The sequence below is a fragment of the Rhineura floridana genome, chromosome 6 (genome assembly GCF_030035675.1).
Source record: "Rhineura floridana isolate rRhiFlo1 chromosome 6, rRhiFlo1.hap2, whole genome shotgun sequence".
In the NCBI taxonomy this organism is placed as follows: domain Eukaryota; kingdom Metazoa; phylum Chordata; class Lepidosauria; order Squamata; family Rhineuridae; genus Rhineura; species Rhineura floridana.
In genome coordinates, this window is record NC_084485.1 from 48,033,844 (window position 1) to 48,055,107 (window position 21,264).

The 21,264-nt window shown below is 44.2% G+C and overlaps 1 protein-coding gene across 7 annotated transcripts in view; it reads right to left on the minus strand.

The window, feature by feature from the left end:
- Nucleotides 1-21,264, minus strand: part of MTCL2 (microtubule crosslinking factor 2) — a 127,898-nt gene that overhangs the window by 43,414 nt on the left and 63,220 nt on the right. For 6 of the 7 annotated variants that reach the window (XR_009763437.1, XR_009763436.1, XM_061631694.1 and 3 more), the window contains exons 5-10: nucleotides 14,957-16,186; nucleotides 13,007-13,174; nucleotides 11,577-11,702; nucleotides 9,519-9,749; nucleotides 7,929-8,036; nucleotides 5,463-5,633 (exon numbers count right to left, since the gene is read on the minus strand). Coding sequence is in view for 5 of the 7 variants with exons in the window: in XM_061631694.1 (XP_061487678.1) it covers nucleotides 5,463-5,633; nucleotides 7,929-8,036; nucleotides 9,519-9,749; nucleotides 11,577-11,702; nucleotides 13,007-13,174; nucleotides 14,957-16,186 (2,034 nt within the window). In the remaining 2 variants the exon portion in view is untranslated. The remainder of the gene's footprint in view (nucleotides 1-5,462; nucleotides 5,634-7,928; nucleotides 8,037-9,518; nucleotides 9,750-11,576; nucleotides 11,703-13,006; nucleotides 13,175-14,956; nucleotides 16,187-21,264) is intronic. The other variant, XM_061631699.1, reaches the window with a different exon arrangement.

A 21,264-nucleotide genomic window follows, 5' to 3' on the forward strand; every position in this document is an offset into this window, starting at 1 on the left:
ACGCACTCCAGCTGACCGCGATCAGCTAGACTGTGGGGAGCTCACGCACTCCAGCTGATAGCTGTCAGATGGAGTGCGGTGGCTGGAGCTCCCCACGCTACAACTGATCGCCCCGCTGGCACCGCCGTATTAGCGGAACGCCGACAAGCGGGGCCCTACTGTAATTCAAATGTGAAAAGGTGGTACTGATCTTAGGGGGACATGTGTGTTACATTTTGGCAAGGAATGCCCATCAGGGCCCACAGAAATGGCTTTTTTGTTTGGCTTGCTCTCCACTGTTCCATGAGCCTCACATTCCCTTAATAATGTAAAACAACTGTGGCTACTAGGCTTTGCTGAGTGGGGTATATCATGCCTATATTCTGCTGCTTAAACCAGGTTCCACCTCTTTCAGTGCTGCAAACCACAACATGGCTAGTAGGTTTCTGGCAGTTGTGGCAGATTGCTTGAACAGAGCAAACTGTATTGATCGCTATAATCCTGAACAAGCACATGTCTATTAATTGCCTCTGAATAAACATATTTCCCTAAAGACCCCAGGTACGATATACATAATGCTGCAAATCTTCATTTCAGCCAACGTAGGGGGTGGGGAATCAATAAAATGCATGAAGAGGGCCAGCTTCAATTGCTGCCATTATGATTCTGATGATGTCAGCAATATGTGCTAAAATAGCAACAGCCCAAGAGCTGCACCCAAATCCTTCATGTGGTGCTGATCACTTGGCTGGCTATAAGACGACTATTTATAGACAAGAGCAATCAATGCTGGAAAGCAAGGTGGGGCCAAGCTTACGCTTTTCTCATTGGGAAAGCCCATACAGCAGACATTCCATAGAATGCAAATTGTAATACAATAAAATACAACATATAAGAAACAAAGTAAGCAATAAAAATACAATTAAAAGATTACATGAATACTTAATGTGATGGATGTATTGTCTTCCATCTTCAAGCACAAATCCAGAGACAGTCCACAGACCACCTGAATCAAGCCTGCGGACTACAGTTTGTGAAGTCCTGGTTTCACTTCTACATGCCAGATTAAAAGGTTACTGTTCTCCCAACTTTAGATTGTGTTATACATTTGCTGCTACACTTGTATTCTACTGTTATAACTGTATTTTACTGACACTGCTATTTCTACTGTGCAGTCATTCCACTTTTATTTTGCTTCAGTTGTTGCTTTATTTCTCCTCTAGGATGCACACCTTAACGTGGTGAGGGGGTTTGAGAGTGTCGAAGAACGTGAGAGCAATGCCGTCAGGAGTCTAAGACCAAGAGGCTAGACTCCTAGCAGGGTCACCCAAGGCAGAATGGTCAAAGCAGAGACATCAGACTAAGATGCATCCAGACTCAGAGGAAGACAATAGTAAACCACCTCTGGATACCTCTTACCATGAAAACCCTATGAACAGAGTATCCAAATGTTGCTTTATTGTTATTTTTCCTATTTTTAAAAGTGTTTTTACCTGTTGTTGTTAGCCACCTCAAAAACACTTTTAAAAGTTCATGTATGTCAAGAAATAAATAATATTTTTATTTAACAAAATTTATATATAGTTTGAATGTACAGACCTCTAAATGATTTACGATTATGTAAAGAATATAAAGGAATAAATAAACAAATAAAACAAAATATTGCTTTGGCTTGCTGTCAAGACAGACAGTATTAGTGGCTTAGGCTGCAATTCTGTACCCATTTACCTGAATGTAAGCCCTACTGACCTCCGTGGGACTTGCATCTTAGCAAATGTGTATAGGATTGCACTGTAAAACATTTACTCCAGTAAACACTTGCAGAGGCATTACACATAAGATGAATAAAGGAACTGAAGCTGGTTGTTTTTTGTATATTTTTTTTAACCAGCAACCAAACTGTTCTCTGAGCATCTTCAAAGCTACTGAAGGGAAACAAAGTAGTATAGACTGTCACACTGGACAGTGTGTTTCGTAGTCGATTGATTTTTCCCCCAGATCTTGAAGTTGCCAAAGAGAATGAGCCATTCTTCTACCACTACATTGTAAAGTAAGCCACACACCAAGATAATCATACAGTATCACTAAGCCAAAGCACGCAAGAAGACAGAGGCAGTCTCTCTGTTGGAGCATGTCCTTTCCCCATGTTATGTTGATCTGAAGAATCCACTTTCTTTACTTTCTGCTTATACAGATTCATCCTGTCCTTCTGACTTCATGCTTCACTTCTCAATTGCTTGCAACACCTGTCTATTTCACTTCAGCAATATTTTTAAATTAGGGCTGTTTCCATCCTCCAGTTCCTTTAAGATCCATAGCAAGTCTGAAGAGATAGTTTACAAAAGGTCGACTCCAAGCCTGCTAGGCAACTACCAATACATCCTGCTTATTTTCCTCTTTATAGAAGATGACTCGGGCTTGCTCCAGCTGACTAACAGCAACAGGACCAAGCAGGGGGTTAACAAAGGCTCACTGGAATTCCAAGGCCCAGTATCAAGACACAACTCATGTGTCATGAGTTACTGTTTTCCCTAGGATTGGGCCTAGCTCAGACCTGCCAGAAATTAAGCATTTGAAAATTATTTTGAAGTGAGTAACTTTTAAAAACAGAAACATAACGGCAAAAGCAAACAAGGGCTTCAGTAAAAGGAATTGGATCTAGAATAGTGCCTAATGGCAGCATTTAGGCTTTGATGGGAAACGTTAGGAACTTACCAATCCCCAAACCCAACAACACCATTATTTTAAAAAAAAAGATTTTGTTTGCCCCTTTATAGAAGCAGCCAATGGGATTTCACTCACATTGTGCTAGAAAGGTACTGGATTTAAAGCAGGAGAAATGAGAATGACACTTTTATGATGAGCACAAAGTTCTTACCAGATGTAGGTGCAAAACCCAAAGCGTTACTTGAACAAGATGTGAATTTGTGTCTTTGTGAGTTATTTCTGGGTGAGGGAAATGAAAGGGAGATGACTCAGCGCCTCCACAAGTGGTGATGTTACTGTTCATTTTAGCCGCAAAACCAGCCAGGATGCAGACAGGGTCTTCTCACTTCCCTCCTTCAAACACCCAAGCCCAACACATACACTCTTTAGGAAGCTGCTGAATAAGCAGCTTGAAACACGAATGCTGGGCATGCACCTACTTGAATGCAAATGCACTTGATTAAAAATGTGCTCTGTGATGTCAGGGTGACAGATCTCCAGACACTGACTCCAAACACCAATTCCAAAGCACATTAGGGAAAAGATTCTTAGATACCTACATGGCAGGGCAGCTGTCATACTATCAAAATATTACAACACCACTTAGTGTTTTCTTATCCAAGAAGAAAAATCTTGCCCAGCCTATGGACACAGAATTTAGGAACAGCCAGAGCACAAGAAAACAGAAAAAGCAGGGAAAGCATAGCAGAGAATGAGAGATTCTCCTGCCTCATTCTTACTGGCAGATAGCTGGACCTCTGACAGCAAGAAGGGGCTTGAGAAATAATTCTCATTCTTGGTATAAGAAGTACTCTTCAGAAGAAGACAAGCATACAAGCCCTTAGAAATACTTCTTATATCAACCAGGCTGGACAGCTGGCAACCCCACATACTCCCAGAGTAGTTCTATGATCCATGACATGGCTGACTGATCAGGATTTAAAACAAAAAAACTCTGGGGGTAGCTATGTTACTAGGCCCCACTCACGTGGTCCAAAGTTCCTACACATGTTGTGGCCTAACTGTCCCCAAGGATGCAATTATGTGGTGGATACAATGTGTGACCCAGGATATACATGGATACAAATGCAGCTTCCAGTTTCTGTTGTCATGACAACTTGAAAAAGTGTCCCCAAGATCACAAAAAATAGCTAGTAGTGCACTACGGTTCAAACGCTACATCTCTACTGTGATTATAGGAATGTGTACGCATGAGGACAACACAAGTTACATTGTATGGACAAGCCCTAGACCGTCTGAAACAGACTACTGTGTTAACAAGAGTGAATGAGTGTAAGGGACAAGGATGCCCACATCCTGCTGCGCTGCATATAAACACACAGAACATTCTTAACTGATGCAGAAGCAGCCTGTAAGAGCCACAGGATCTTCTAAGGAAACCCTCCTTATGAGTCAGTTTGCGTCCAGAGCCTGCATTTGTAAAGGCATGATGCCAAGGGCAAGGCTTGCAGCCATTTCTTTGTACATATCTGGAGATTTCCTCACATGCATCAACCAAGAAACAGCATTAGAACACAGGGAAGAAAAACCCGTGGGTGGGCTGGCGGTCTCCTCTGAAGGGAGCTCTTCGTTGGTCAGAGGCACTGTTACTCAGCCATTTCTGCAGCAGGCTTCCACACAGCAACATTACGTTTTTGCAAAACCGCACTTCAAGGCGGAGTGCCAGATTATGTTAGTTCTGGCGTTATGCTGGTTGGAAAAAAGGCTTTCCTTGCTAAATATACAGCAAAAAGAAAAATGTATAAATACAAAAGCAGCAGAGCACTTCGATCATTCCTGGACAATCTCCATGTGTGTACCATCTAGATACAAGAGCCAAATTAAGGCATTGTAAGAGCCACAGAGCTGCTGCTGCATATATTTCATATATAATAAAAAGACACAGAGGTTATCCTCCATGTGATTATAATAGTGTGGAAGAAGACAGTGGAGCTGTGTCCCATCTTTCCTTCCTCCCCACCCCAGTATCCCCCCGCTTCCCAGCTGTCCACATGTGGGGGAAATGTTTGAAGAGGGGAGCCTGCTCTGCACACCTAGAAAGAACATAATGGCATGAAGGATAGTGGCTGAACAGGGCTATGGTATGCCATCATTACTCTGCATATCTCTCCATTTCTACCTAACAAGGCCAATTATGTGAGGTGGTAACATTGGTGATGCATACTGAATTAAAATCAAAAATTCGTTTTATCCGATGTCACACAGAAGAGAGGATTTGGAACCTGTTATTCTCCCAGTGATGTCTTTGGGAGAGCAATGGGGTCTGAAAATGGTGCCAGAATAACTGATCTATGTTCTGACTTTTTAGGGAATCAGCTGTTAGCCAAGCCCAATTTCAAATCACAAGCAGGGGGATTCACCCATTTCCAATTTATCAAACTGAAAACATGCCTTAGATTTGATACCCCACTCCACCAGGAGGCATCACTTGTTCTATTCCAGATGGCCCCAAAATCACGGGAAATTACTTAAAGCCTCAACACAGCAACAGACCTCTCACATAACAGGCTGGTCCACATGTAATGCCAAATGATGGCATGCCTGTGTGCTTCCTCCTTCCCTTATGAGGCATGTCTCCCCAACATTCAAGGTGAGATAAGCCATAGTGTGCCGTCATATACAAATTGGCAAACTATGATTTGTACTTGATCTCCAAATCAAAGTTGAAGACCATGATTTGAAGCATGTGAGAGAAGATAGAGAATGGTGAGCTACTTCTTGTTTGGAGAGTAAAATCTATTTCTTGAATGTCTAACCTGTGTGATAAGACACTTGAGCTCAGTTCTCTCCATTTCCCAGGTCGCCTTGGCCTTGGCAAACTGTTGCTGCAGCTCATTCATGCCTCTCCTCTCTTCACGCAGCTCTGTGCACAATTCCTTCAAAATCATCTTCATGTCTGACGGGGTCTTGATATACTCATTGGACTGCTAGAAATACAAAAAGGAATTAAGTATGACTGCCCTGAACACAGTGGGCTCTGGACAATGGAGACACTACCCTCACCTTTCACAATCCTCATCAAAGTCAGAAAGAGAGAGATTTTGAAGGAACAGCATACACTGTGAACTAAAACCAGGCAGCAGTAATGCAAGATGGTTAGGATGTTTGACTACAATTAGAAAGACCCAAGTTCAAATCTACACTCAGCTACAAAGGGTCAATCATGATCTCTCTGCCTAACCTACTTCACAGGGTTGTTATGAGAATAAAAAGGGAAGACTCTTGTCTATCACCTTAAGTGACTTGGAGGAAGGGTCAGATATAATGAAGTAAAATTTAAGTAAATGTAAGAAAGAGGTCCATTAACAACAACAACAACAAACCTTAATTTGAACTATGCCACTTCTCTCAACGTTTGAATTTATGGATAAATTGGCTTAGTCTGATAACCAGTTCAGACTAAGCAGAAGCAGGTATCTTTGCCTTGCCCAGTCTCACAGTAGTTCTCTGTGGTTTGTTGGGTTTGGTTAAAAAGCAGGACAAATAAGTAGCCCAGGTGAAACTGACCTGGCACAGAGTCAGCAGACAGAAAATGCAGGTGAAGAGCATCTTCCCTGGCCAGAAGATCTAATGAACATTTAAGACTTTGTGGGCGTGGGCATTGGCAGGAATCTTTTCAGGAGGAGGGGGCAAAGTAAATACTCCAAGCAAACAAAACACAACTAGCATTTGCTAACAGGTCTACCATTTCTGCTAGATCTGGTGACTTAACAGCGGTGGAACCTGGCTAGACCTGCCTTATGAGTGACTTGTATTCCAGGTCTACCCCCAGTTGATTCTCAATCAGTAGAAATGCTGTCCATTTACAGGTGGACGTGGCATCCAGACAACATCTTTTTACTCACTGCTGAAAGCCTCCGTTTGTTTCCTGTCTCCTTTTACCCATTAATTGCACTGCTGATATAAGCAACCATAGCCTGCCCACTCACATCTAACTTCATTTTCCTAACAAACCCAGCATGCCAAAATAATAACACTAGATTATACTTCAAGGTTATCATATACTATTCTAACTCTCCCTCTGTCCCTGCACCTCAAAACTGGGATAAGACTTTGCAGGGCTGCACTCTCTCAGTCACAGCCCTGCTCCCTGCATTAAGGATATAATAGTGACAGATTTTAAGAGTAATTTCTAAAATGTTTATGAACTCAGGATGTGTGTGTCACTTTTTAAAATAAAATAAGACCCAAGTTAGAAAGATCATGAACTCCAGTCTTGGCTGCTAACTGTTGTTTTTGGGTTGACATATTACTCTTCAATCACAGCTACCCTGGAATTCTGGATACCTGCAGATCATAAAGAAGGCCCAATAAGCAAAACATTAAAAAACTCATGTAGATGAGCTAGTGCAGGGTCATCAGTGATGCAAACTAAGGGCCACCATAGATGAACAAGCATGTGGCATCTACTGCATGCTGCTGCAGAGGAGCAGGGAGGGGATCCTTTCATTTTGCTCAACTGCCTGAGAAAAGACACTGGGGATGCTACCTCACAAAGCGAAGAAGTTGGCGCTCCCACCCTTCCTCCTCTGGGTGGAACGAGCGTGCGGTGTACCAGAGAAGAAAAGCGATCCTTCTGCTTCACAGAAGGATCCTTGGAAGGGAAGAAGCTGCACACCCCTCTGGTGTTCTGTGCAAAGTGAAAGGATTGCTTTAAGATCTACGTTTTAGGCATGGACACAGGACTCCGCCTTCTGTCAGGTCTCTGGGGTGCATCCAATGAACTCATTGTGCGAGTGGGACAACTTCTGCTCACACAATGGAACTTGGCCTCCCTTTCCTCCCCTCATGCATTCCTCACAAAGCTGTGCAAGGGATTCCCCAAACTCTCTGGAGCAGATTTGGATGGGATGCAGGGGGGAGATGGGAGGCGGAAGAGAAGTTCCGTTATGCAAACAGCAGTCGTTCCACACGCACAACGACTCAACCCATGCTATCTACTGGAACTAACCCTGATTGTACATGTGAATGTGTGTGTCTTGCCCCTAAATGTGTGCACTAATTTCAGTGACGTGAAAACTGTGCCACAGACCAATCACCATGGGCAAAATTGTTACATCCCTTCAAACTGCACACTTCTCAATCAAATCAGATCACACATCTAGATGCAAGTACATGAACAAGTGAGCCACTTGTAGGGAGGCATTGTGTGGGATCTCTAATGGACCAGGTTCCACACATGTTGTTGTCTGTCTTTGTATCGTTCCCCAGTCACATCTCACCGTGTCCTGAGACCAGGTATCTCTGGTACATGTCTTGTTATCTGCTTGCTGCTGGGGGTTCAGCTCCTCCTCTTCAATCAGCAGGTACAGTTCTTTCATGCTGTTCACCTGGAAAGCAAAACACAGGGCAAGTAGTAAGTGGGAGTCTTCAATGGCTTCAAAGTGCTTTGTGAATAGAAAAGGACGTAGCAGTACCATGACCTACTGGATCCTTCAAACAGTGCTAACAGGTTTAGGATGATCAGCAGTGAGATAAAGGGTCAGGGTTGGAACACTAGATGGGAATGTGCACCCTTGCAGAGTTGCTTCAGTGTGACATCATCACAGCTACTTTCATCTTCTTCCTTGTACCAGGCACCTTTCTGGGCATTTGTGCATTGACAGAATCATCACTTGGATTCCATGCTAGCCTGTCTTATAAAGAGGCTGTTGTTCCCAAGCCTGCAATCGCTCAGCTGCCCAAATACCATGTATTCTACTTTATGACTGAATTTGTTGATGGTAAGTGACTATTTTATTCATTTATCTCAATAAGCCTCCCTTCTCCTCACATTCAGAGGTGAAACTATTTGTAGGAACTTGACAGCAATTTAAAAGAAACGATCTATGCTTCTAACCAGTAGTGAGGATAAAATGAATGCATGCTATGTGGGCTCACAGGTTATGAAGAGGGGTGGGAGGTACAAGTCCAGGATACTTTTTTTAAGGGAACTTACAGATTATGCAGCTCTCTCTCCATTTATAAAAAATGCCATGCAAGTCATTTCTTATTTTAATCTGTGACACAATGCATTTAAGCCTCCCTTGTGCTTTTCTGTGCTGCTTATGATGTTGTTAATGGAGAATTCATCAGAGGAGAAACTGAACATACAGCCACCAATGTAGACTTCACATTTTTTCTGTAAGCAATTTCATTTTTGCATTAGGAATCTAAAACAAAGACAATTCAAGCCTTGTGTGAAATTGCCTTGCATTTCGGCCACTAACCTTCACCAAAAAGGACTTTACTCACACTGTGGAAAAAATGTTTATATGCTGATGGCTAGATAGCAGCCCTTGCCTCCAAACAATGGTCTTATAAAAAAATAGGAAGCAATGGATAAATTGGAGAGGATGCGAGCCTCATTCTTGGCAAGTTTTGATAGAGTCCAAAGGCAGAAGCCAAGACACCACCCACCCTTGTATGGAGAGAAATAATACAATGTAGTCCAGGGGTGACTAACCTATGGCCCTCCAGATGTGGATGGACTCCATCTCCCATATACCCCAGCCAGAGTAGTAAATCGTCAGGGAAGATGGGAGTTGTAATCCAACAATATCGGAGGGCCACAGGTTAACCACCTCAATTGTAGTCCACCCATACTATTATTGTAGCCTCATCCACGCCCTTCTCTTTGTCAATGATACAGCAAAAATACAGGAGTTGTGGCTATCTATACAATTTGCTGAACTGGGAAAAATAATTCAATAAAAACTATTCAGAGAAGCAAAAACACATGCTTTAAACAAAGGGCCATAATTCTCTGCTTTAATGTCAATGATATACTTTGACCACATAGTAGGGAAGCTCATGCTCAAAGCCTGCCATACCTCCAAGAAGTCATTGCCCTCATTCTGCAAGACCTTTCCCTGCCTCCAGTGCTTCAGAAACCACTTGAGCTTCATGAAAAGGAGTAGGAAATTCTGCTTGAACTGCTGGGATTCCTGTACCAGAAGGTTTTTCTCTTGGCTCCAGAACTTTTGCTCCAGCCTTCTCTGAAGGTTCAGGCTCTGCAGCTCAAATTCTCGCCTCAGGAGAGCCTTCTGATGATCTTCCTTCAGCTGACCAAGGATGGGAAGAGATGAGAGCAAGTAAGTTATACAGTGAAGTAATAACAGGGCCAGCCACATAGTACATCAAAGTAATGAAGGTTTGTTGACTAAGACAAATCTACAGTCTGCAAGACATGTGTATTTTTGTAAGCTCACTTCAGCTGCTCTCTAGTTTGGGGATATAACTGTAGTTTTAGACAAATTTTGAGTATGTTGGTAAGGATCTAAGTGGCAGGAGACAAAGAAAGGATAGAAACATTGTGGGATTGTTGTGGGCACAATATGGCAGGGGGGCTTCTGGGAAAGGACACAGTCGGAACGCCTCTCCTGATATGAACCCGCCCGTACACTACGGTCTACTACGAAGGCCCTCCTCCGGGTCCCCACTCATAGGGAGGCCCGGAGGGTGCTGACAAGATCTAGGGCCTTCTCAGTGGTGGCCCCCGAATTATGGAATAGTCTTTTCGAGGTGGTGCGCTTGGCGCCGACACTACCATCTTTTCGGCGCCAAGTTAAGACCTTTCTCTTCTCTGAGGCATTTTAATGTAATTTAATTTAATTTTAAATTGTTGTAATCTGATTTTATATTGTACAGTTTTTATATACTTGTTCTATTAGATTGTGTAATTTTATTGTATTTTTGATGTTCACCGCCCAGAGAGCTATTGCTAGTCGGGCGGTATATAAATTTAATAAATAAATAAAATTATCCCCACCCCAAACATCTAACTAAGGGAAATTATTGAGCTTTCACAGGTTTTCCCAACTCTCTCTACATAATTCCAGAATTCTGGCTTTTGTTATTTTTGGTTTTAACAACTGCATTTCTCAGGCAGCTGCAATTCATGCCTCTTCACAGAATGCTCACAAGTGGAATACACCCAGAGGCCTCCTTAATAGTGTCCATGAATTGCCTTTCCCCACAATATTTTACTGACACATGTTGCTGTGGGATTTCATCAGAGAGCCTAAGAAACCAAGCAATCCCTATGGCTAATACATCTAGGGTAATAGCCCAGTTCCAGCCTGGAGTGGAGAATTCTAGTCACTGCTACACATCGCTCTGAGCAAGAAGGTAAGAGCATAAAAAAGAGCCCTGTTGAATCAGAACAAAGGCCCATCTAGTCCAGCATCCTGTTCTCACAGTAGCTAACTGAATGCCTATGCGAAGCCTGCAATCAGGACCTGAGTGCAATTGCACTTTCCCAATGTGATTCCCAGCAATGGTATTCAGAGGCATACTGCCTCCAACAATGGAGACAGAACATAGCCACTGTGGCTAGAAACCATTGATAGCTTTATTATCCATGGATTTCTCTAATCCTCTTTTAAAGCCATCCAAGTTGATGGCCACCACCACTTTTTGGGGGAGCAAATTCTATAGTTTAACTATCTGCGCTGTGTGAAGAAGTACTTTCTTCTGTCTGTCCTCAATCTTCCAACATTCAGCTTCACTGGATGTCTCCAGGTTCTAGTATTACAACAGGGGAGGTTTTGGAGACAGAAGAATGACTATCTTTATTTGGAAGCAAGTGCATTCACAGCTGATCCCAACAATTTGCTGCTAGAGAACTACCAAGTACCAGGGAATATAGTTTAAAGTTATGTTATCAGAACGCGCTTGTTATAAGTAATGTACTCTCAACATGTGGAGGTGCCAGTTAATGGCATTTGCCTTTTCTTGGCAGCTAAAGAAGACAGAAGCTACTTTGTGCTTTCATAGAATGTGTCTGATGCAGTGGGAGGGACTAAGGTCTGTGCCTTCATCCCTCTTGCACATTTGCTGCATGTCATATCTTACAGCTTGGAGAGTAGCTCCAGGCAAATCTCACTGACCTGGCAGATTTTCTGGGTGAAGTTCTCTGCTTCCTCTTTCCTCAGTTGCCTCTCCTGGGCCAGCTGCTCTTGTAGGCCCCTCAAGCTCTCATTAGCTTCTGAAAGAACCAGTTGTAATTCCTTGATCTGCAGGGATAGTTTAAAAATCAACAACAGTCAAAAGTGACATCCTTGCAAACCCTAATCTCTGACTGTAGAACAGTCTGTTTCAGACAGGGGGTGACACTGGCCTATGCTTATCATCCTAGGCCATGGCGAGGAAGCCAGATTAGGCCCACAAGGCTGTTTTCCCCCAGCTATACCTACCTGTTCCTCACCTGATGTCACGTGACATTGGGTGTGAGACACGTAAATGCATCATTGTGAGATGGGGCGGTGCTTGCCTAAGAGATGGAAGCCTTCACTCCCAATCATTCTTTTGCAAGCTTAGCTTGCATTTGGCACCATTTAAGTGGATACACTACTGCCTCTTTCAAGATGGAAGGCACCACCCCTTCTTGTAATGATGCATTTACCACACCCTGAATCCAACCAGTCACACACACACACCCTGGCTGGCTTCCACCAGCCAGGAAAGGCAGGGGTCCAGAGGGCATGTGGTCAGAAGCTATACTACAAGTATTCTGTCCACATCATGAGGCTGCATAAACTGAAAATGACCCCACAAGACAGAGGAAGATGGTGCACTGGACACCTCAGTTGGAACGGCCAGTTATGGCATCCAAGTTGCTGCAGAGTCAAGTGAAGTGTTGAGCAAACTGTTCACAGTTGGCCTCTATGAGCTCCAGAGGTTCATCCCTCGTATATATTGTGTGACAAACAGAAAAAAGCTCCCCTGGAGGAGCTTTTTGAGGACACAACAGAGGCAGCAAATAATGTTTTCTTAACTGTCTCCACTGTTACAGTGCTCAATTGGCTTCAGAGCAAGTTTTTCACCATTTACAATCTAGTGTCTTGGCTTATTTCATAGCCTGCAATTCCTCAGTAAAACCACGGAGCTGGTTGGGCTACACCACACCAGAGAGGACCCTCAGGAATGACTGTGCTGATAGTCCTCCTCATCTTGCCATTCTACAGTGAGAGGAGGGCTTCCAGAGAACTGCCAGCAGTGTTGTGGATAAGTGAGCATATGTGCAAAAAAAAGAAAGAAAGCTAATAATTGCCTCTTCTGGACATGAACTGGACACGCACAACTAAAAACCTTCAATCTGCCATTTTCCTCTCAACGGGCAAGTCTTCCTTCAAACCCAACAATCTATATCCCCACATTTCAATTTGGTTCTCATAAGATGATCACAGGTGGCTGAACATTTTTACACCCACATGATATGTGTTGAATTGAGTTATCTTCAGTCAAGTCATTCTCCCCAGAGTCTTCTGCTGCCTGCCTGTCTCACTCTGGGAACATGAGCACATACTTTGACCCATACCTCAGACACATAAGAGTCCTTCTCCTCTGGTTGATATGACTTGTAGCTCCGGTCAACTTCCATGTTGGGATCCACATCCATGGCCGCAGTGTTGTTGCTACTGAGGTAGAGATCAGAGGTCCTGCTCTCCGCGATGTCCCAGTCTGGTGCCTCCCTAAAGTCAGACTGCTGCATGCATGGGTAAGTTAATGAGAACAAACCAAAAGAGCAGAAAAGAAAAGAAAAAACAAACAAAACAATGGGTCTCAGGAACAATAAGAGCTACAAGACAACAAAAAGGATGAAGAGGAGGAGGAACTTCACTACTGTGGCAGAAGACAAAGTGGAAAACAAAAGGAGACACAAAATGAGCAGACACGTGGGCTGGATTGTTTGGGGAGGGGGAAAAGAGAGAGAGGGAAAAAATGTGCAAACACCAGTTATGGTGCCATGCAGTGCCAGGGGTAGGGTTGAGGCTAGTTGTGGGGGGGGGGGGAGGGAGGGGGCCAGCAGCATGCGCAAAAATAGAACTCTGAAAAATTGGAGTGTGCTTCAGGAGGTTGCAACCTACTCCAACCTACTCCCCAAGGACCCCTTCCCTTCAAGACCTTTCCTAGGTCTTACCCTTTAGGAAGGGGGAGGGGCATGCATCTGGCCTTCCAGCAGCAGCAGCACTGCTGCTTACTGGGAGGGGCAAGCTGGAAGAAAGGTCAATGCTGCGCTGGCACACTGGTGGAGCCAATCTAGCGCTCCTGCTGGTGCAGTCCACACAGTGCATCACCTCTCCCTACTGGTAAGCAGAAGCAACCCTACTGCCAGGAAGCAAGGGGTATGATGATGCCCCTCCCCACTGGCTGCTCTGCCCTAGACCAGCCTTCTTCAACTTGGGTCTCCTTCAGTTGTTGCTGGACTCCAAACTGCCATCATCCCTGACCTTTGCCCATGTTGGCTGGGGCTGACGGGAGTTGAGTCCAACATCTGGAGGACACCACGTTGGGGAAGGCTACCCTAGATTTTAACACCAGTTCCTGATGAGCAAACGTGTTCTCAACTACATGTCCTCTCACTGCACAACAGTCTGGTCAGACTGACAACTATTGGGTGTGTAACCAGTTTGGCCAAGACACCAGATGCATACTTTGCTTAGTATGGGGAAAGGGACAGGCATAGGTGACTGTTACACACACACACACACCCCTGATGGAGATAAAAGCAGCTGGCGGGGGGGGGAGGCGTTTACATTGGGGAAAGGGCAGAGGAAGGATTATTAAACACTATCCCAGAATACCATTTCACCAATCTGTTTCACAAAAAACACAAGAGATCCTAATCACAGAATCCTTAATCTACTGGAGATCCTAATCCTGAATCTTATTTAGTTTGGCCCTCAGTTACACTATTTTAAGAGTTTTTGGCCACTCACAGTCAGGCAGCAAGCAGTCCTCATCTCTGTCTACAAAACATTTCAAATCTATCATTTTCTCTTGCCTACTTTACCTTGGAGATTTTCATGTGAGGGCTATTTCCAGGCACCTCTCCACGTGATAATGGTTTGGTAAGGCCCCTGCATGTTGTTTTTGTTACCTCAAAAATAAACGTGTGAGCCTGTCCATCAAATGTAAGCCACTCTGGGCAGAGACTTTTTAATTTAATTGGTTTGCACAACACCTGGACTACAGTCAGCCCTAAATAAACCCTCAGCAGTAATTGCAACATGATTTATTTTCTCTAAGCAATACAGCTCCTGTTTCACGCACACTCCACTAAACCAAAGTCCTATCTTGTCACTGGCCACAGTTTCATGCAGTGAGCCAGTTGTTAGTTTGTCATTTCACTCTGAGGAGGCAGAAAAGGGAAGTTACATTAACAGGGTCAGGTTCTGATTTGTTAAAGCAGGAGAAAACAGCATGGGCAAATAAAGCAATAATCACTGCCAGGGTATCACTGTTGACAGCTCAGGGAAACCCTCACCTGGAATTCAGAGCCATGACCTTTCTGCAGAGTTTCTTTTGTGGAATCCTGCGAGCTGGAGCTTGGCAAGGAGTCCTTCTGGTCTTTCAGGAAATCTCCCAGGTAGTCCACCTTCCTCATGAAGCTGTTCAACTCCTGCTGAAGGACTCCAAGCCGCATCAAAATGGCATTGATCAGCTTAGAGTCAGTCATACTCTCATTATCCATGGCCTCACTCAGCACCAGCTCTGCACAGTCATTGTCCATGCAGAGCTTGAGGCTGGAGGTAAAGCCATTGGCATCGGAGATCAGAACATCGATGGCTTTGCTGACAAGTGCACCCTGGTCCCTGATGTCAAGGAGGGTCTCAAAGTCCTTGGATTTGAGAAGCCTGTTGGGGCTCCTTTCATGTGACTTGCTAAAGCCATTGTCAGGTGCTCTCTCCTTAGCATCATTATCTCCCCCAACAGGCACCTCTCTCCAAAGTGACGTTGGGATGCACTGGGCAGAGTCACCTGCCTCAGCATCTGTTTCCAGCATGGGCCGGGTAGTCTGGCAAGAAGCAAGGTCACAGCGCTGCAAGTTGGAGAGCAGGACACGGTTCTCATACTGCAGCTTCTTAACTTTGCCACTTAGCTCACTGATTTGGACCTTAGCACTGGCCAGCTCTTCTTGGGAGGTCTCACTAATCACGGAGCAGCTGTCCTCAGACAGAGTGATGTCCAGGTCATGGTCTGACTTGTACTTATTGAGCTCATTCATGAGGAGCTTGTTCTGCTCCTCCAGCTCTATCAAAGAACGCCGCAGCAGCTCTGCCTCCTCCTCCACAAACTGTAAGTGCCGCCTGAGCTCCACCACACTCTCCCCAGATTCCCCGCAGTTTGTCATGGAGAAGGCAAACTGGATATCTTGCCCTAAGAGTTCTTTGTCTTCTTGCCCCTTCATGTCATCCATCTCTGCCCTAAGCCCTCGGTTCTCCACCTCAAGCTCCACTATCCTCCGGCTCAAGATGTTGGCTTCTTCCTCCACAAGCTTCAGGTGGACCTTGAGCTCTGCCTCTCTGGAATGAGGGGAGTCGGCTAGTTCCTCTACAGAAAGGGAGCTCTCCAGGTCTCCATACAAGGACCGATACTTTGTCAGCTCCTCCTTCATACTGTCATTCTCTTTGGCTAACTTTGTCAGTTTCTTGCACATGAGAGCAGACTCCTCCTTAGCAAAATGCAATTGACACTTGAGGTCTGCGCTGTCCTCCTAGGATTAAGAAAGACAAACAGTGCAAGTGTTACAAAAAATGGCACTTTTGGCAAGCTACTCTTATTATTGAGGTTAACCTCTCTCTGATGACACAAAGGTTAAAACTGACAAGCCAGCTCCATGAAGATTATTACATTTACAACCACGTCATACAGGGGAGCCAAGAAAGGAAAAAATCTGTTGTCTCAATAGTCCTGAAATATTGTCTTGCTTCCCATTTGCCTGAGTGGAAGAAAGTTTGGTATAACCTATGCTATGGGTAGCCAATGTGGTGTCTGCCAGATATTGCTAGACAACAACTCCCATCATCCTTGACCATTGACTATGCTGACTGGGGCTGATGGGAGTTGGAGTCCAACTACATCTGGAGGGCATCATGTTGGCTGCCCCTACACAGGATCAGCTCCTTTTGGATGAGCATGCACTATGAGATCAATTTCACAACCTCTAAAATAAACATGTCAATCTTCCTACACTACAATTTGACATCTACACTACAAGTTCAGTATATCTACCTATGGTGTACCCCAAAACACATGTAGCTGCAACTTGCATTTTTTCACCATGTATTAAAAGCAGCTATGACATGGTAAAATAACAAACAATTTAAGAAAATGTATATTCTGACCTAGCTTAGCTTTTAGGGTGCAAATGTAGCAGCAACCATCCAATTAAAACAGAAGAAAAACAGCTAACGCAACCATCTTGTGTCTACTTTGTACCGTGTACACTACCTGCTAAATCTGTAACATTATAAATTACTACTACTACTATTACTACTATTATTATTATAACACTGGAAATGACCCTTTGTGAAAGTCTGTTTATTCCTTAATATAGTGGTTAAGAAAGCAATGCTAGGAAAGCAGCAGCAAGCACTTTTGGACATAGACAATCCAAAGGCAGAATGAACCCAAAACAAATCAACCCAAAGTGCTCTGAGCACACGAGAGTGGTGCTCTCAAACGTCTCTTTTCAACATCAACTAAAACAGTCATTGCACACACAAATACCAACTAAATACAAATCCAAGTTTCCCTTGACCTCACAACATAAATAAGAAAGGTCTTATTTATTGCAGATTCTGACAGCTCATTGTTCCATAAACTAACAGTCCCATTCTGAAAAGCTAGAGCTCGAGGGAAGAAAAGGCAATGTCCTTCATACTATTCACCTAGTTATCAGCCAACAAATTCTACACAGACATTAGACACACAGGAGGGGAGGTTTAAAGAATTCCCCTCCACAAACTGGAAGATGCTAGTTCATATGCATTCAAGTTACAGGATTCAAGACTTCAGTTGTCTCTCAGGAAAACTTCCAAAGAGAAAAAAATAATTGGATGACAAAATAACTGGCTGTCTGGGGAATGTGTGGGTTGTTTCAAATCAGGAAGCCAGATGGATGGTATAGACCTGCAAGCCCAAAGGCCAAGAAATGCTCTTTATGCAGGGGTGGGAAACCTTTTTCAGGCCAGGGACCACATTCCTTTCTGGTCAACTTTTCTGTGGGCCACATACCAGTGGTGGGCAGGGCCAGTGCAAAAGTGGGCAGAGCAATAAATGTAAGTTTTACCTTTGTACAGTAGGCTAGTTTCTACACACACTCACATACCCCTTGTCATGCCTCCATCGGATGAGTCCTCAAAGGAGGATGAGGAGCAGTGGATTGGCACAGCAGACCCAGGAGAGAGAAGAAGCAGACTCACCTAAGATGCAGCTCCATATCTTCCACCACTGTAAGATGTTCAGGACACAGTTGGAGCCCCTCTGTCAGACTGAACAGGAGGCCCCTCCACTCCTTGCAGAGCAAAGGCGCTTGCAACTAGCAGAGCAACACAGGCATTCTGGCGGCTCAGGGCTACAACCTTCCGCGAGTCAGAGGGCTGATTGCTAGCACCTGAACCAGGGAGGGGAGCTTAAAAGGCAGTGAGAGGCCTTTTGTCCTCCATTGGAAGCAACGGACACCAGCGTCAGACCCTCACCAGCCGTGCCAGCCCCTGTTGAGTCTTAAAACCCAGATTGCCTTGTTGGATTATTGACCCTTTGATTTGTGACTGACCTTGCCTTTGGAAGACGAACTGGTACATGAACTGAGACCCCTCGAACCCCACCTTTGCTTATTCACATTCTCTTCAAGCCTTATCTGTTTCACAACTAAGCCCCTGCTTAGGCAGCTGCCAGCTAATTTTTTTACAGCACCATTAACCGCCTCAGTGCAGGTGGCAGAGACTGACACCCCTCTCTGTCCTCCACCCAGACCTCTTTTCTGGGAAACCCAACACTAAATCCCTATTATCCCAACATAACCATGATAAACGGACAGCACATGAGAGGTGGGACAAGATCATAGAAACAGGCTCTGTCCCCAACCTGTGTACGCTCACTTGAATGCCTGCATGGATTCTGCATGTATATAATTATAAGATGCACACAGGAATGTCTTCCCCTAAATTCTGCTTTTCTAGAGTTCCAGTTGCGCAATGAGAACTCAGCATGCATATAGTTAAATGTGCATCCATGAAAGCATTCAAGTGCATGCAGGTTACCTGCTCCCCCTCCTCCGCAACCGACACACACCTCACCATGGTTATGTTGTAAGAACAGGGACTTAAGTGCTACGTATCCGCTGGTTAGCAAGTCAGGATATGTCTCAATGCAGTGTCTTTACCCTGATACTTGATTGGAAACCTGAAATGGAGGCCAATCAGAGGGCTAAGTGAGATCTGAACAATTTCAGTTCAGGGGAAGACGAATCAGGGACAATAAGGTAAGCAAGCAGCAGCTCATGGGTGGGGGACTTGTGACCCTCCAAACATCTTCAGCCCCAGTTAGCACAGCCCATGGTCAGGGATGATGGAAGTTATAGTCCCAACAATATCTGCAGGGCCACAGGTTCCCCACCCATGCCATAGCCTAGACTGGTTCCTCCTGCCTAACTGCTAGCCTCCTCAACAACTCCACAGCACAAGTAGCAACAGTTCAGAGAAGACACTTTGTCTCTTGCTATTCCAGCCATCAAGGGTAGAATGAACACCCTTTTCCCTTTCTAGAAACCCGTCCTTCAGGCTACATTCTGTACAATATAAACAGAATGATCATATCTTGCTATGGAGCCGTTTTACCCTGGGTCCACAGTGCTGCATGCCTCTGTAAGCTGGTTTAAAGTCTCTGACACACAAAGGCTGCATTTTTAGGCTATACAATTTACATAAATAATCCGATATACTGTCTGCAAGAAAAAAAAATAAGGCTTATTTTGTCTATGGATTAAAACTGCCAGTGGTACATTCTCAAACTCAAGTTTTTGTTTTTGTATGGCTCCTAACAAGCAAAGCCTTGTCAGAGAACTTCTAAAGCATTTGGTCTTTTCTGAAGTTCAATAATTGAGGAGAGATGAAAGAGAAGGGGGAAACTATGGTTCTCCTAACTCAAAAACTGGGGTAGAAAAGACTGTCACTCTCCAAACAGATCTCCAGTTACTTCCCCCAATTTAGTAAAATACATGTGCTGTGTAATCCTATGTGCATTTGCTCAGAAGAAAGCCCACTATGTTCTATTGAACGTATTCCTAGTATAGGACTGCAGAACTCTGAATCCTTAAAAGAGCCCACCTATCTAACACAGGCCTAAGGAACACCACCCACACCAAGAGGGGGGAGATTGGGCTCTCCTAGAATTTTGAAAATTTTAATCTGACATGCGTGAAGAGTCTGTGCTCAACTCTTAGTGAAGAAGGTGGTGTGACAGAACAGGTATGAGTGATAGTCTGAATCAGTTTAAACATATCAGTCCCCATCTGGATTAGTTTAAACATGTACCTTTGTTATCTTTTCCATCAAAATACTTAAAAACAAGAGTCACACTACCTGCCCCCCGCAAAGAAAAGAATTGATCTGCTATTAAAATCCACAGTTGCATCAATACAAAGGAAAATATTATAGATGAATCTCAAAGTTCCAGGATTATCCACACTCTGGATAATCAATTTTGAATGTGTGTGATCCAGATCTGTACTACTACTCATTTTTTAAAATGGGCTCTGTAAAATGGGTTCTTGGTGGGGTGAAGTACGGGACTTTGAGAACCAGAAATGACCTAAAGCAATACACCTTTTCCAAAGCACTATATGGTTTCTTGTACCAAAATCCTAAGTGAACTGACACTTCTTGTTTCTTCCAGCCCTCTTCTTAATTTTCCTTTCCTTAGATTTCAATAATTGTCCCCTAACAGCCATACTAAACATGATATGGGTGATCTGTGATTGGATCTCCCAATGCCTTTTTCGTTTCCTACAGTACTGTAGTGGCAAATTCAGAAGTGCAGGGTCCCTTCATGTTAGTCACAGCCCCTCCCCTCCCCCCTTTTTTGCAGCTGGGTTCAGAATGAGATCCTTGTTCATGTCTTTTCCCTACAACAACAGATGTCCCTAGGTGTCAATAAGCACGCAATGCGAGAGTGTTAGCTACTGGGAAAAGTCCTCTCAGTGGCCAACACCTCCTTTCACTCTATTTGGCTCCAATCAGCAGGAAAGGACAAGAAAGTATGTTAGAAGACTCTTCTCAGTGGCTAATGCACTCCCCTTTCATGCTGATTGGCTTGTAGGGTGCTTGGAGACATAGGGACCCTGCTGAGACCTTGCTCTGAAAAAAGTAAGGTGTGCAAGACCCCCTGAGACCCCGGATGACTACACTCCTGGTTTCCTAAAAGAAGCCACAGGGGATTATTTGGATTGGGACAACTGCATTTGCAGGGAGGAGGGGATTGAGAGTTTAGCACTTTGCCCCTGAACTGAGCCCCAATGGAAATCCCCTCTCTCCCAGCTGCTATGAGCTTTGGAGAGGAAAACATGCAGGTAACTATTGTACCCTCCACAACTAATAATCAACTGGGGGTGGAGATTTTCAGTAATGGAAAAGGTTAATCCTCCTCCTCTTTCTCCTGCAGCTTTCAAGACAAGGAAAAGCTTCCAGAAAGTCCACCTGAAATTATTGCTCAAGTTAGCAAATAGTTGATCTAATTCCAGAATATCACATTCTCCTCTGTCTAGCACCATCCTCAAATCTCCCACCAAAA